Source organism: Condylura cristata, unplaced genomic scaffold, assembly GCF_000260355.1.
Source record: "Condylura cristata isolate star-nosed mole 26May11 unplaced genomic scaffold, ConCri1.0 scaffold00003, whole genome shotgun sequence".
Lineage (NCBI taxonomy): Eukaryota > Metazoa > Chordata > Mammalia > Eulipotyphla > Talpidae > Condylura > Condylura cristata.
In genome coordinates this window covers 64,940,164-64,955,381 of record NW_004567104.1, presented here as the reverse complement: position 1 = coordinate 64,955,381, position 15,218 = coordinate 64,940,164, and the positions used below count along the sequence as shown (strand labels likewise).

The following is a 15,218-nucleotide window of genomic DNA, read 5'->3' as shown; positions in this document are numbered from 1 at the left end:
AAAAAAAAAAAAAAAACTTCTGTGAATACAGTTAACAAATATTTCATTTTGAAGGTAAATATTATCTAAATATATTTAGATATGCAATAGTAAGTAGAAATCTGGGTTCATTGAGTACAAAAGAGAGTGGGAAAAAACACACAGATATTAATCTGCTAAGCACATTATTTGGGTCACAGGTCCAGACTCATTCACAAGAAACCATTACCAACTTGTGCATGGAAAAGAGCTTTACCCTAGCACTAACCAGCTTCAATGCCTGGCACCCCCACATGCTGGCACCAATCCACTAGGTCTCCAGTCCCTCAGTCAGAACATTTCAAAGACCAGCCTGTGATGTGAATCCTGAACAGTGAGAAACAATTTTGACTGATGTCATCAAACCATAAGAAGTAAAAGAAAACCAAAGTAATCTTTAAAAATCAATCTTTAAAATTCAATGTTGCTTATAGAAAAAGAAAGTTCCTCTAAAAATATGCTGATTTCCATAAAACCACAAACCATTCAATGATAAAGTTGATAGAAACTATCTAATATGAAGACTTAGCTGCAAATACATGAAATGAGTTGTCATGAATACCTGCAAATATGAACCTGCTTTATATGAACATTATCAACATATCTCACAAAAGCTCTTTATACAAATGAATGTGTTCACTGTCATCAGAAATAGAAGCAGATTATCTATTTAGTCATCCTCAAAAGGAACTTGGTAATCAACCACTGAAATACAAGAGGACTTGTCTCTACCATTTGATGATCCAATACTTATTGAGAAATTACAAATAAAACAATTTGTTGAGCAGCTTTTTTACAGGAAATATTATAACTCACTTATGCTGCAAAATGCAAAAGAGTCTAACACTGTTAGAAACTTAGCAGCCTTCATCTCTTCAATTACAAATCGGGGAAAATGAAATGAAGGATTCAAGTCTGTGCATGCCTTCCAACACAGCCCCTGAGCTGTAACCAAGCATCTATGCTCCAAATGCCGGTTTTATCTATATTCAGGGAATACAGCTTGATGGAAAACATCATAAATTATGAATACTTGTGTGCTGGGATTTTTTTTTTTTTAAATAAGGTGGTAGAGCTGTTTAGCTGTTCATTTTGTGCAACAGAAAGACAACAGATATTGTTTTGTAGTTTTGAGAAATTAAACACTGCCTAATTAGTCTTCAGTTTTACAAAGTGTGAATAATAAATCCAATGTTTTACCATAGAGTACATTTTCTTCTTAGAGGCAAAAAACAGCAAAGAACAAGTCATTTAAAATATTCATGAATTTCAACACTAATGAAAGTAATGAAACAAATACAGCAAACATTTTGACACAGCACTGAGTGACATGCTGGTTCCCAGAGATTTTACATACATACAGGAAGCTGGAATGTACCTTACACACCCCGCATGTGTGTCTACATATATATGGATAGGTATGTAATTGCACCTAGTAGGCGATGCATTGCAAACACAGGTGAGTACCGGTGTGGGGGAAATCGCAGTGGAGTGGCCATCTAAGAAACAGTAATCACAGGGCAGACACATTTGGAGCTTTATGGTTCTAGGCTCTCAGCTCCTCTCAGCTAGTTGCTTACCAGCATTGTGCAGGGCTTCACAGCTGAGGCAGAATGAGGAATGAAGGGCAATTACTACGTTTATTGCTTGACCAACTCAAAATGAATCCAAAAACCCAGACAAAGTTCAGACTCCCTTTCAGGGCTGTTTCCACTCTCCAGTGTCTGCCCTCAAGATCTACCTTACCTTTAGTTCACTGTGTGGTTTCAGAAAGAAATATCCAGCAGCTAGGAGCTGGTGCAGCACACATCTGGGGTTAAGCAGACTGTAGATGAGAAGCTTGACTAGTGAGTATACATCATCACCCACATATAAGATTCAACTTGCCTTAACAATCATTTCAACTTTTGCCTCTCAGGAAGACAATGGTTTCCATTTGTATTTCTTATCCAATTTTTGCCAGAAGCCAAATGAGTATATTTTTTCTTGGTTTTCTTAAATGCGAGGTTTTCTTTCTTGCAACAAATAACAAAAACAAATATACTTTTCTTTTAAAAAATAGCTTCGGTTGTATTATAAGTTTCTGGAAGTTTATTCAGTTTCATGGAATTTGTTTTATTTCAAATCTAACATTCTTAGTCTAACAGTCTTCAAGCACTGTGTTTAAGAGAGATAGGCCTTCAAATTAAAGTGAGTTCTCAATCAAGACCCACCTAAGCCACTTCACAGCCATGTGAACTCAGGACAATGACTTCAATCAATCCCGTATTGTTTTATCTGCAACATGTATACATACATATACACACACACACAAACACACTACATAAATGAAGGACCTATGTGTACAGATATGAAGTGATATCAAGTATAATAACGTTCATAGGAGGTCTTCCAGGACAAATGCTGTTCACAAGAGTTAGTACGCTGTCCTGGCAGCTTTAACCTTCACAAAAGTAAACTTATACTCAATATAATTGGTTTCAGTACCTCTTTATGGTGACCCTGTTACTAGGCAGTATGCTTTCAACCCCCAACTCTATCATCAAATAGCTTTGTGAACTTGAAAAATTATATTGAGTCCACTCACTACCTCTTCATAACCTGTTTCATAAAATAGAATCAAGAATTAAATTAGATTACATGTAATACACAAAATAATAAAATATACTGTAAGTGCTTACTAATTGTTGATTTTTTACGTCATTTACATTCTTCAGAAAAAGATTCTTAGACATTCCTATGGCAGACACAATTGCTTGTCCTCCCAAACACTATTCTTGTCCTTTGTTCTTCCTTACTAAATACACACTAAATTTGATTGGTCAGTCATGAGAGTACAAAGAAAGCTGTTTTTTTTTTTTTTTCCGTTAGTCAAGGGAAATCATGGCAACATAAAACCACATCAGTGTCTGGCTTAGGAGGGTTATATGTAATATTTCTCGCCAGTTAGAATGGCAGGAAGTGTGCTGGATGACATATGATGATTGCTTTAAACATTTAAATGAGGCCAGTGAAAGAAATATTTATCTTTCTGAACTTCAAACATATTGCCTAAAAAACATGATACATGAATCTGCTGCAGTTAATTTTCTTTATAAAGTCAAGGAAAATTGTGAAAACTGAGAAATAACATGATGTACAAACTTGCCTACAGAAGTCTTACATGCTATCACAGATCTTTATTTTTAGACCTTTTAATTTTGTTCTCTTCTTTGCCTCTAGAAGCACCCCTAAACTGATGTAATTTCACTATGAAAGTATTCTATGAGTCACCACAAGCTGATGACTAACTGAATTATTAATTATTACAATGTTTCACAATAGGAACCATTTCAAAATATAGCTGATACTTAAATATTAAAGCTATATAGTTCTTAATGAATTATACTAACCTGAACAATCCCCTACCCCACCTAACAGCCACTCAGAATCCAATATCTCTAAATCCTGTTAGCTTTTCATGCTCATTAATCTTTAAGATCCTAAAAAATTTACTGGATGACTTATAGTCACTCATCTAGAGACTGGTCATCAAAAAAATGGCTAGAAAGTCTGGTAAAAATTTAAAATTTGAACTAGTTTTAAACCTTCTTCTCTTCAGAAATCCCTTGAAACATTAGAGGAACTGTATTTCAGTCAGAAGCAAATATTAATTGAATTTGATTTTCAAGGTCTTTACTCATTATTTTATGATTTAGCTGTACAATGATAGTTCTGAACACACACACACACATATAATATAAAAATGAGGTAACTCTGCAGGGTAACTGACAGACTTTCTTCTGACAAAGCTTTTCTCCTTTACTAAACATGGGCCAGGTTGTTCTGCGCCCTCTTTTCAAGTAAACCTCAATCTTAATCTATAAAGATCTTATCAAAATACTCACGCAATTTTTAACTGCTCAAGGCCACTTCCGTGGAATAACTCTAAGTCCCATTAAAGTGATAACTGCCTGAGAAAATATAAGGTTGCAAAAAGTATTTGCTATTCGCTTACACAAATACCTAAAGATCAAGCCAGATTCCCAGTCTTCGTGGAGTGTGGGAACAAGTCAATAATCCCAGATGAGTTTCACATGGACTAACCCCTTCTAGATTTCCGTAATTTCTCTCTTTTCTGATGCTACCAAGTCTACTCACTTTCTACTCACCCCCCCCCCACACACACACACCATTTCCTCATTTTCTCTTTAAGTCACCTCTGTACAAATCAAAGTTCAGTGCAGTCTGGATTGTTTACCCTATTGAAAATAGTTGTATGCTCCACGCCACATGCAGTATATTACTGATGAATCTGCCCCACTATATTAATTGGTGTCTACTTTTGTTCATGTTTGACACTTCTTTAATTCAATTCATTAATCAAAAATTAACAGATACTGCTCATGGAGGAAGGGAGGCTGCCTACAATCACTGTTTTGTTGGGTATCTCCTTCTCCCCTTGCATGGATACACTCATGTGAGGTTTATCTTGGCTCTTCAAAGCTGACCCACCACCTACTTACTTTTCCATTCTCCTTTAGCTGACAAGTTATATTCCTTGAAGAAAAAAAAGAGAGAGAGAGAGAGAGAGAGACTATTGTACTACTGTGCTATTGGGAAATACTGTATTTCCGTTCACTTCTCAGCAACTCATTTTCCTGCATGCCTTTCTGCCAATGATTGGAGTGTGTTATGGAGTTACACTTAGCCGGATTGAAGCTGCAATTAGAAAAAGGCACTTGACTTGTCTCTACCAAACTCTCTTCCATCACATATCAACAATTCCATACATCACTTAAAATATAGAGACTTTGAAATAAGGTAGAGGGGTGAGAGGCATCCAAAAAAAGAAGAGACAAGTGCAGGTTAACTAAGAAATATGATCCTTTGTTACCACAGTTAACACATTTATTTATTTTGTTTTTCCTTTCAAAAACCAGATATAGTCTACTTAATGAAGTTACTGTTCACCAAGCAGTCTATAGAAACAATGCATAGTGCAGAGAGGAGAGTGTCTTTAATGTTTCATTACAATAGAAATGGGGCAGGGACTTGAAAGACAAATACATTAGCAACTGATGGTGTATCATAATTGCTCAGATTTCTATAGTAAGAAGTGTTATTTTAATATTATGAGGAAACTAAAGTCAAATATTTCATGTTCATTTTGAATATGTCTCTGAAAGTTTTCAGTAAAGCTCACATGATGGCATAATGTCACTTAATGACTTAGGTGGAGTTTTGTTTCTAAATTGCATACCACACGCAATCCCCACAGAGGTAAAATGCATTAACCTTTGGTTTATGAAAGGATTTTGAAATAAAATGACTAATGTAGATAACCAATTAGGGTGATTATAAATTATGTGAAATTTTAGGGGGGAAATGAGAGTAAACATGGATGAATCAGAAGCACTAGGTATACCTTTAATTGTAAACTGTTTCAGATTGAAGGTTGCATAAAAATAATGGTAACATTAGTGGAAAAATAGTAGGCAGATAATTAAATAGGTGATAATATACTCTGGAGAATCAGAAAATGTATTCTGTCCAATCAACTTTAATGCTTCCATCCCTGAAGACAGACCTAGAGAACATCAGAAAATCATGATAAAGAATGGCCACCTGACATGGACAAGATTAAATCACTTACCAGACAAGATTAAATCACCTTTCTTTTTTAAAAAGGCAAAATCTATGGAAAAAATGTAAAAGAATTCTTATTTGTCTTGCTATACATAATGTTTAGAAAGGCTTTCAACAATCATTGATTGAGTAGTTAAATTTTAATTAGCCACAGAGGATTATCCTGGTTTTGAAGACTTTAAATCCTTGCTGTATTGACATTTCAGAAATTCTCTACAGTCAATACTTAATGTTTAATTGTTCCATTATCAACATATTATACATTAATTTCTATACATTGAAGACTTTGATAACCCTGGTATATAACCATCTCCTACGCCTCAATGAAGACTTCCAAAGATCAAATCTTATGGCAAGATCTAAAAATATTATTTATTTCCAGCCAAATTAATTTTGAGTTTAGGATATAAAATCTGTTATAAGGTATCATCTTTGATGTTCTTCCTGATGAAATAAGCACTATGAGTCCATTGTATTCCACATAATCACATACTTATTGAAGAACCTATCAAACTCATGGCACTACTATAAACTAAGAATGCAAAATAAGGCCCTCCCTGGTGGCGCAGTGGGTTAAAGCACAGCACAAAGAAGCTTAAACCACCTCCACATGAGTTCGATTCCCACCTGCCCCGGAGGTGATCCACATGGCGAGACAGACCTCTCCTGACCCGCCCGCTGCTCCCCTCAGCAGTGTACTTCATTGATCTGCCTGTTCTGCTCCCCACTCTCTCTCTGGTGAATCCTCTTACCCTCTGCATCTCTGACCTGTACCCCAATTCTGTATGAATAAATAAATGAATCTTAAAAAAAGAATGCAAAATAAATATCCACAGATAGTTATTCCCAACAAATGTAATTATTACTCAATGCCTATAGTAAATATCTTTAAATGACCAGGGTAATACTTATTCATTCAGCACATACTTGCTAAAGATCAACTATATTTCAAGGATGCACTTATGAATTTACAGTGAATAGTCTAATCAAGTATATTGTGTATAATGGAAAGCCAACATAAAAGTCATCATTGATTGCTCTCATGGAATTCACATGGAAGGTCAGATCACCATACGATGAAGTCTGATAAACAGATTTCATATATGCTACTGTCCTTGACTGGATCTTCATTGCCATGTGAATTGACTGGCATGTAGTTGGAAATTAATGAATATTTCTGAAAGAAAGAAAGCTGTTTCCAGTGATGATGTATGTGTTCTGAATCTTGAAGATTAAAAGAAATTGTCCAGAGAATGACTGGCAGGATCCATGTAAAAGACTTGTCTATGGACCAGCATACACAAGTTCCAAGTTTGAGAATTCCAGAAATAGTGCAAGCATGTTTGGTGTGCATGATAATGAAGCTGAGAAAGTAGAACTGTGCAAATGAAAAAGCAAAAGTCTTTAACAGTTCTAAGTCAGGAACACTCAACACTTCAAACGAAAGGTAGACCTCTAATTAAAATTAACAGCATGTGTCCTGTAAACAGAATCCAAAAGTAACTTTGAAGACCACAGTGACATAAAATATGTACAGAAATTATTTTTGAGTTGCTTTGGAGATATGAGGAAACTAAGGAAAAGTAGATATATTATAATAGGAAAAATGTGCTGTATCTAGAGTAAAATATTTATATCAAGTCCTGATTCTACAATTTTTTAAACTTTTCTTTTGGAAAGCAATTTTTATCGCTTTCAGTTTTATTTCCTTCTCTATCTTTCAGGATAACTGTGGGATTTCAGATAAGTTAATTAGTGTTGGCTATGTGTATGTGCATGAATTACCATGCCTTACTGGATAGCATATACAATTTAAAATATTATGATTTATAAATGCAATGCTTTGCTAATTTGAAAGTTTAATCTGGTATGAAACTGTAGATAATCTATAGAAGTGGTAGGGTAAAGCCAGTTATTCTGCAGTCAATAGTATAAAAAGGAAGTTGAAAGAACTGAAATGTGTTTAACTTAGTATTAACCAGTTATAAGTTGTTAGTAAATAAAATTCAAAAAATATAAATATTCTGGATCAGTATCTTGGCAAAATATGACACATACTTAATGTTTCATATTGATCTTCACCTAATCTATGTACAGCATTTCACTCATAGATTACACAAAGTTATTGCTATAACATCAAAATTAAATTTCTCTGCTCAGGTTATGCAGTCAATATTTATGATTGACAGAAATAATAACCAGAGAGAATTAAATAGGACAATAAATGCAAAAATAATTAGAAAGCCTAATATTGTAGTCAGGGACAAACAAGTTACAATAACTGTCCTCTAGTTAATATTTAGAATGATTAAAAGTGTGCTTATTCGGGACTATGGTGGTGGCACAGGGGTGATTTGGTGATGGGAAACCCGCGGGGATTACAATCGAGATGGAAAAAAAAAATGTGCAAAATGATGTAAAAATAAACTTTGTAATAAAAAAAAAGAAAAAAAATTTACCACATATAATTTCAAGTGAACTAGTCTATTAAAAATAGGAAATCATTATTGCAAAAATCATCCATATTTAAAGGACAAGTACTTAAAAACCAAGGATATTTAATCTATTAATCCCTAATAAAATGTTCAATGTACCCTAACTACAAATTTTCTTATAAGCAGTTAACAACTGGAATATTTCTAATTGGAAAATAAAAACACAGCCTGAAAAAAAAAAAAAGTGTGCTTATTTTCTTATACAGGGACCTACTACCCTTAAATATAGGCCTTAGTCATATTACTTTGGTTTATTTTATGTAGTGACATGTGTTTCTACTATAACTCCATTATTTGCATCCCTGAAAAATACTGATCTCTGCAAAATTTTGCAGTAAAAGTTATCATGGCTTCTGAGAAGAGGCAGAATTAGAGGTCAGAACATTCAACACAAATCTACAGAAATTTAAAATGAAGCACTAAAAAAGCCATAACCATCTTAATTAAAATACTTGTGCAGGTAAAACTCTACTGGTATTAGTACCTAGCTTTTAAAGTTTCCTCAAGATAAAAGACCTGAAGAGCATTCACTCTACAATCTATTTTCCATGTGTACATTAAAAAAAATGAAAATGAAAATAAAAACAAGTAAACAAACACATAATTTTAGCCCAGCAGAAAGGGATTCCCAGTTTCTTTGGCCACAGTTTCTGAAAGTTACCAGATATATAATGCAGTAGAAAACAAAATGGCCTTGAAGTCACTAACAAGCCAATACTATCAGCAAATAGACAACTGAGATCAACTTCCATGTTTTATTGGATATTTTCCTAGGTTGCTGTGCTTTCTTTTTAATTGTAAGAAAGCTTGTTCTTGGTCACTTAAAAAAATGAGCTAAGGAAATCATGTATGGTCAACACAATTTCTGCATCAGGTCCCATTTATCAAATGCATAGAAGGTAATAGATATAAAAGAAACTCACACTGAAACAGAAAACATTGAATTAGACACTAAACCTATTCAAAATTCTGTGGCTAGAAATTTGGATGCAGGATTAATTGAATCCATAAATTTATTTTTTTGTATTTTCAGCTGTCAATATTAGATTCTATGTGCCATTTCTCCCTGCATACATACAAATTCATCAACTACATTAAATATATTAAAAATTAAGCAATGATCTAGAAATGAATCTATTAGCGATAGTAATTCTAGATAAATATTAACTATATTTGATAATGCAAATCAGAATTTCTCATCTTTCAGCTCCTTCATCAATAAAGTTAATAATCCCTTGAATTTGTGATGGTTGTTAGTTATAACATAATTGAAATCACGTTGAACAAGCGTTCTATACTGTAGTAAGATACTAGCATTGTATTCACCACAATATTTCCACAAGTGTTAGATTACTGACAAAATGATCAGGATGTAAATATCATTATTACATGGAGTTGTAGTAATGTTAGGTTAGGGTATTTTTTTTTTTTTTAAATCACTGCTAAAAGTCTGGTGTTCAGAGAACTGAAGATTTTAGAGATCAGAGCTTTACTTACTAAGCTTTTACTTTTGTACTGGACCATTATCCTAATGATGTAGTCATCCTTAGCCAGTCTGACATTTTCCCACTGAAGGGATACATGATAGAAGAAAAGAAACCCATTCCTCAACACCCTCTATCGCCATCTGCTGGAAATTTTTGAAATAAATATGTATTTTAACACCATACTATGAATGGCGCCCCCTGGAGTTGTTCATCACACCACCTGTGCAACCATTCTAGGAATGCTGCCTGATGAGCTGTTTATAACACTGCAGACATAAAGTGTTTGATGAATGAAAAAAGGGTGAATAAGTCACTCTCAATGAATTAGATGACCTCCCCTTCCATGTTCTTTTCCATGATCATAGAACAGCTTACAATGATTTCTAAGAACTGAATAAAATGTGTCCTAAAACCATAAGTAGAATTATCTGTATGCATATTGAACAAAAAACATAAACAGTGACATGCCTAGCATAGTAAGACTGACATATTACAAGATCCCTATAGGTAACTAGTATCTTAATTGTTACGTGTGGTGGCAGTACAGCAAGACCACTAGTCAGATAATTTTAAATCAAATTTTCAAATAATTACATAGTGACTCCTTCAGTTTCTTCTTCAATTGAGAACTTTTTAGTAGTCTAAGTTTTCTTATTTCTGTTCCAATGTCCTTTTCCTGCCCCTGCTAGTTTTAGCAAATAAGATGGAGTCAAGAAATGTTGATTAATTAACTCGAAATTCTACAAACTCTCATCTGTTGATTGTTATGCTTATAAATACTCTCCAATTTTCTCATCACTCTGCTGGACTATTTAAATTTAGGAAATTCCATTTCATGACATCATGACCTTTTAAAATTGTTTTGTAATATGTAATGAGTTGGTGAATATGCGAAACAAGAAAGTCCATTGTTAGCTATTTTAGACCAGCCCTATTATTATAATTGAAAATAGTTAAAAGTTACTAAGATGTTTTAAAGAGTGCCATACAGATCCACTTTTATTTTCTGAACAATTAAAAAGATACCTCGACTTTATGAAGCTCTGGAATATTACACTAAACAAAAGTATAAAAACACTGGTTCCATCTTTAAAGTGTTCTCATGTTGTATTATTTGGAAATTTAAAATTAATTTATAATATGTTAAATGGACCTATCTTCAATATTACTGGGATCGCATAACAGGTATGAAGAATAAATAAAACATGACAAGTTTCCTTTATACTTTAAAATTATCAGATTACTTTTGCATACACCAAAACCCAGAGAATTAATTTTGGGGGGTCAAAAAACAAAAGCATTTCTGACTGGCTCTATCACTTCTCAAGCACTTTCTTCCTACTGTCACAAGTTCACCGGGATAAGAGATGACCCTGGAAATAGAAGAATTAAACTCATTTCCAAATGTCAAAAGTCAGACAGGGCCTTCAGATAGACACCGGGCTTCTATTCAAACTCTCCCTCACATGGAAACAAGCAAAAACACATTGCACTGTTCAGTCTCTATACCTCATCTCTCAGCCCCATCACAAACTCCTTCTATGTTGGAAGGAAAGTCATTTTATTTACAAAAATTATATGAAGTTTGACTTTCTTCTTGAACTGAATGATGTTCTTTTGTTCTATTAATTGCTGCCCTAATGGGCCATTACTTCTAGGAGAACATTAGACCCTGTGTCATTGAAAACATTCATCTGAACACCAGGGGCCTACCAACTTCCTCACTGGTTCTATGGACTCCAATTCAGCTTTCCAAAGGAAAGTGGACACATCCTCTATTTAACTCCTTTAACATGAAACAAGAAAGGAAATCCTCCCCCCACCACCAGTATCTATTGACAATAGCAGTAACCATTGATATAATCTATCTTCTCCGTAGAAATGAATATGAAATTCACGGAATAGAAACCTTACCAAACACAAGGGTAACGTCAAACAATGAGAGCAGGAGTAGATAGAAAATAAGACTGAGAGAGGCTACAATTGGGGGTTGGGTAGCAGGGTTCGGGGAGGACTTCCTGTGGACCAGAAAGGAGTAGACACCCACACACCTGTGCTTCATTTTTAGAAGGTTCCCATCTCTAATGAACAAAGCACTTAGTGGTAGAACTTCACCAGAAGAGTAAATGCAAGTAGATAACTGTAAGCTTAAGTCATTAAGTGGGCCACTCCCCACCTTCTCCTCATGATTTTGGCTAAGGTAAGTGTTCTAAACTGTGGGTGGTTGGAGTGAATTACAAGAGAGATGGATAGCTCTGTTTCTATCTTACATTTCCATATAAATACGCTTCTATTTTGTATATGTGAACATCCAGTAGTAGATGGATTATTAGTTTGTTTGAATCATTCTGAGAAGAAAAATATTTTTTTTCAGTGATAGAAGCTTCAGGAAAGCAATCAATATGCCCCGCAGCTTGGGAATCTGTATTTACATAGATCCAAACAGCAAACGCACTGTGAATCACAGACTCAAGTTATTAGTGGAGATTTATGATGACAGAGGATGTGGCCACATTTGAAAACAAAGGCAAAATAATTGCAAAAGTTAAAGAATCTCCTTTCTATTGCCAATTAAATTCAGAATGCACAATTAAATTCCAACCTAACTTCATTAGATATTAATCTCACAGTGGAAATAAGAGGCTTTTAAAGAAAGACTTCTAGTATTAAAAAAAAAAAAAGGGGGGGGGGGGGGGGGCTCTCACTACCGCAGAACAATAATGCTGTGTTGAAAGTTAGTAGAACTATTAGACCTTGTTAGCTAATTATGGTATTGGCATCCACTTAAGTTAGTCAGTTTTTCATTTCTGTCATTTTCTCTTATTCAACTGCTGCAGTTCAAAACGTTTTGACTACTTAAAAGGGAATACATCATCGTTGCCTTTCCCCAGTCTAACTGCACACCACTTTCCAAAGCAATAGCTTCAATCATGCTTCATAAAATCCCCTGCAAGTATATTGTTGGAAACATAAATCAGCAAGCTGCGATTTTAGTATTTCTAAGGCAAGCCCAGGGATCACTGACTGGCAGCTTTTCCATAGCCCCACTTATAAAAGAATAAACAAAATTATGAGTTACACTAGATTCATTTTTTTTTAAACTACTCCCAGTGGTATGTCTGATACTTGCTGCTGCATCCTTAATTGGAGAACAAAACACCAGCATTAAGGAATCGGACTCCAGGATCCGGAATGCTATTTCCAAGCATCTCTGACTTCATTAGAACACACGGCACCAAAGTATTGCATGTTTCATCTCACAAAGGCGAAGTCTCTCTGACATGCATCTCTCCCTCTTTGAGTGCCATGCATTTTATATTGCACTAGATAGATCTTCAGAACGACACTCTCCTTGTCCTCTGCTTCATTACAGTGACTATGAGCTCCCCTTCAGGCATGCTTCAGTCTTAGAGTCCCTCTTTATAATCCCTGCATTCTGAATTATCAATGAGGTGACTCACAATTTCACATATATGTAACAGGTATAAACCCAAATTGTAAGTACCATGGGTATGTTTAAACAATCCTTGATTTTCCTCGTATCTCCCAAATTCCTACACACTTAATATCTACAATGATTCATTCAGACTGCACAACTGAGACATTTTTCTTCTCCAAAGCTGTCAATGCAATAGTAAGTCTGCATAAACTTGCTTTCTATCATGCCCCCATCTTGCTCCATCTTATCTATACTTGGTTAATTGCAGTATTTTAACTGTAATTCTCAGGTTTTGCTTCTTAGTATTCAGAAATACCTGACTCTATCATAAATGGACAGTTAAACATAATCAGCTACTCTCCAAATACTAAAGCAGCTCTGCTGTAGGGCAAAAATATATGCTGCTGCTATTTGTGATAACAGTGATTAGATTATCTGATTGGACTTATATTAGCTTCAAATGGGCATATCTGTAATTTTGCTAACATAGTTTTTTTTTTTTTTTAAGGACAAATCAGCAGCAGTTTACCAAGACACTTCACAAACTCTAGCAATACCCAGTGTTTGCATCTTGATTTCTGAATGTAAAATATGCATCCAATCGTGTTTCATCAGCCACTAACACTATTGCTTTAGGGAGGAGAAGGGCAGAGGAAGGAAGGCTTCATATCCAAAATGTCAAGCCCTGCTGAAGAATGATAGAAAGACCCAGGGAGTGTAGAAGAGCAGAACCATTTCTCCCCTTAAAATGGAGTTCTACCACCCCCTGCTGGATCAACTGAGCAACACATAAAAGGTTAAAAAATGCTTAGAATTGAATGTAGTGGATATTTTAACTTGTCTTAGCATTTATTTTTTTCTCCAAAAACAATTTCATGCTACACTAATAATATAGCATTCTCTGAAATCGTTACCAATCACGAATTACTGCTATCTTCTTTTTAATAAAGACTTCCCACAAAAACATGTTTTAGCATTTTGTGGCCCCAATTAAATGTCCAAACTTATCTGGACAGTTGAAAATGTCTCCATTATAAATATATTTTATGTGACTAAGAACTATCTTAAAAAGCAAGATATATTCACATCTATCTCTTTATCGATAAACAGAGGTAGCTTCCACAAATTTTCTGTCAGGTTATTGTAGTAAGCTATTCATGCCCCCCACCCCTCTTTTAGGAGATAAAGGCTTCCACCAGTTTCCACAAACTAAAAAGAAAAAAAAAATCCTTTACAGGTGTAATTACAATCTGATGTTATAAAAATGTTCAACCTTGATGTATTAACAGGGGGTGAGGGGTGTAAAAATGAATGACTGCAACATATCCCTAGTTTTATCCATCTGGCTTTCTTACACACACACCATCCAAGGCCCCCTCTCTTAGTTTTCAACAAAAATAGCCATCGGCGTTCACTTCACAGGCAGGAATTGGGGTATTCTTTGGAAAGGGGGAAAAAAAAGAGTCTCTAAGAATCGAATTTCTTGCAAACAACAGAGATTCCACCAACGAGTTTGATGCTAATAGTTTTGTCTGCTCCTGTAAAACATCATCATTCCGTTTCCCTTCCCAACCTCTGATATTTAACTGTTCACACACACCAATATACTCCTCCAATTTTTGATCTTGAAAACCAGAAAAAGCCAAGATAGGGGAAAGGGGAGGTGGTGGTAAAGAAGCAGCAGTTTGCCTCGATCTCCTGCTCGCCGATGCCCATCTCCAATTCCGTATTTTCTCTTATTTAAGGATCTTGACAGAACAGCAACAATCTTTAGCGGCAGCTACAAGAACCAGCGCAAAGAATAATCATACCTCCACCACCAATAACTCTAACTTTAGTTCTTTCATTTCATGCCTCTTATGCCTCCCTCTGCCTCTCCTGGTGGGGTGGAAGGGGGAGGGAAAGTAAAGGGAATAAAGCACCACACTCCTACCTTGCCCGCTACAGACAAGCAACCCGAGCAGGTAGAAGGAGAGGAGGAGGCTCATGTTCAGGACGTGACACTGGTGGACAGTTCCAAAGTTATTAAGTCCAGCCCAGGCGAGAGAACCTTCCGCTGTCACGGCCGCCTCTGCTAGCGCCGCCGCCGCTCCCGGGGTGCCCCAGCCGCCCGCAGCCCGCGCGCTCCTCCTCGCAAAGTGACTGCCAGCT

General features: G+C 35.5%; 1 protein-coding gene across 1 annotated transcript in view; it reads right to left on the bottom strand.

Moving 5' to 3' along the window:
- The window catches only part of NCAM2 (neural cell adhesion molecule 2), a 402,212-nt gene extending 387,000 nt beyond the window's left edge, over positions 1–15,212 (bottom strand). Inside the window, exon 1 of the mRNA XM_004675306.1 lies at positions 15,001–15,212. Within this exon, the coding sequence (XP_004675363.1) occupies positions 15,001–15,055 (55 nt within the window). The 5' untranslated portion in view covers positions 15,056–15,212. The remainder of the gene's footprint in view (positions 1–15,000) is intronic.
- Between the last annotated feature and the right edge of the window lie 6 nt (positions 15,213–15,218).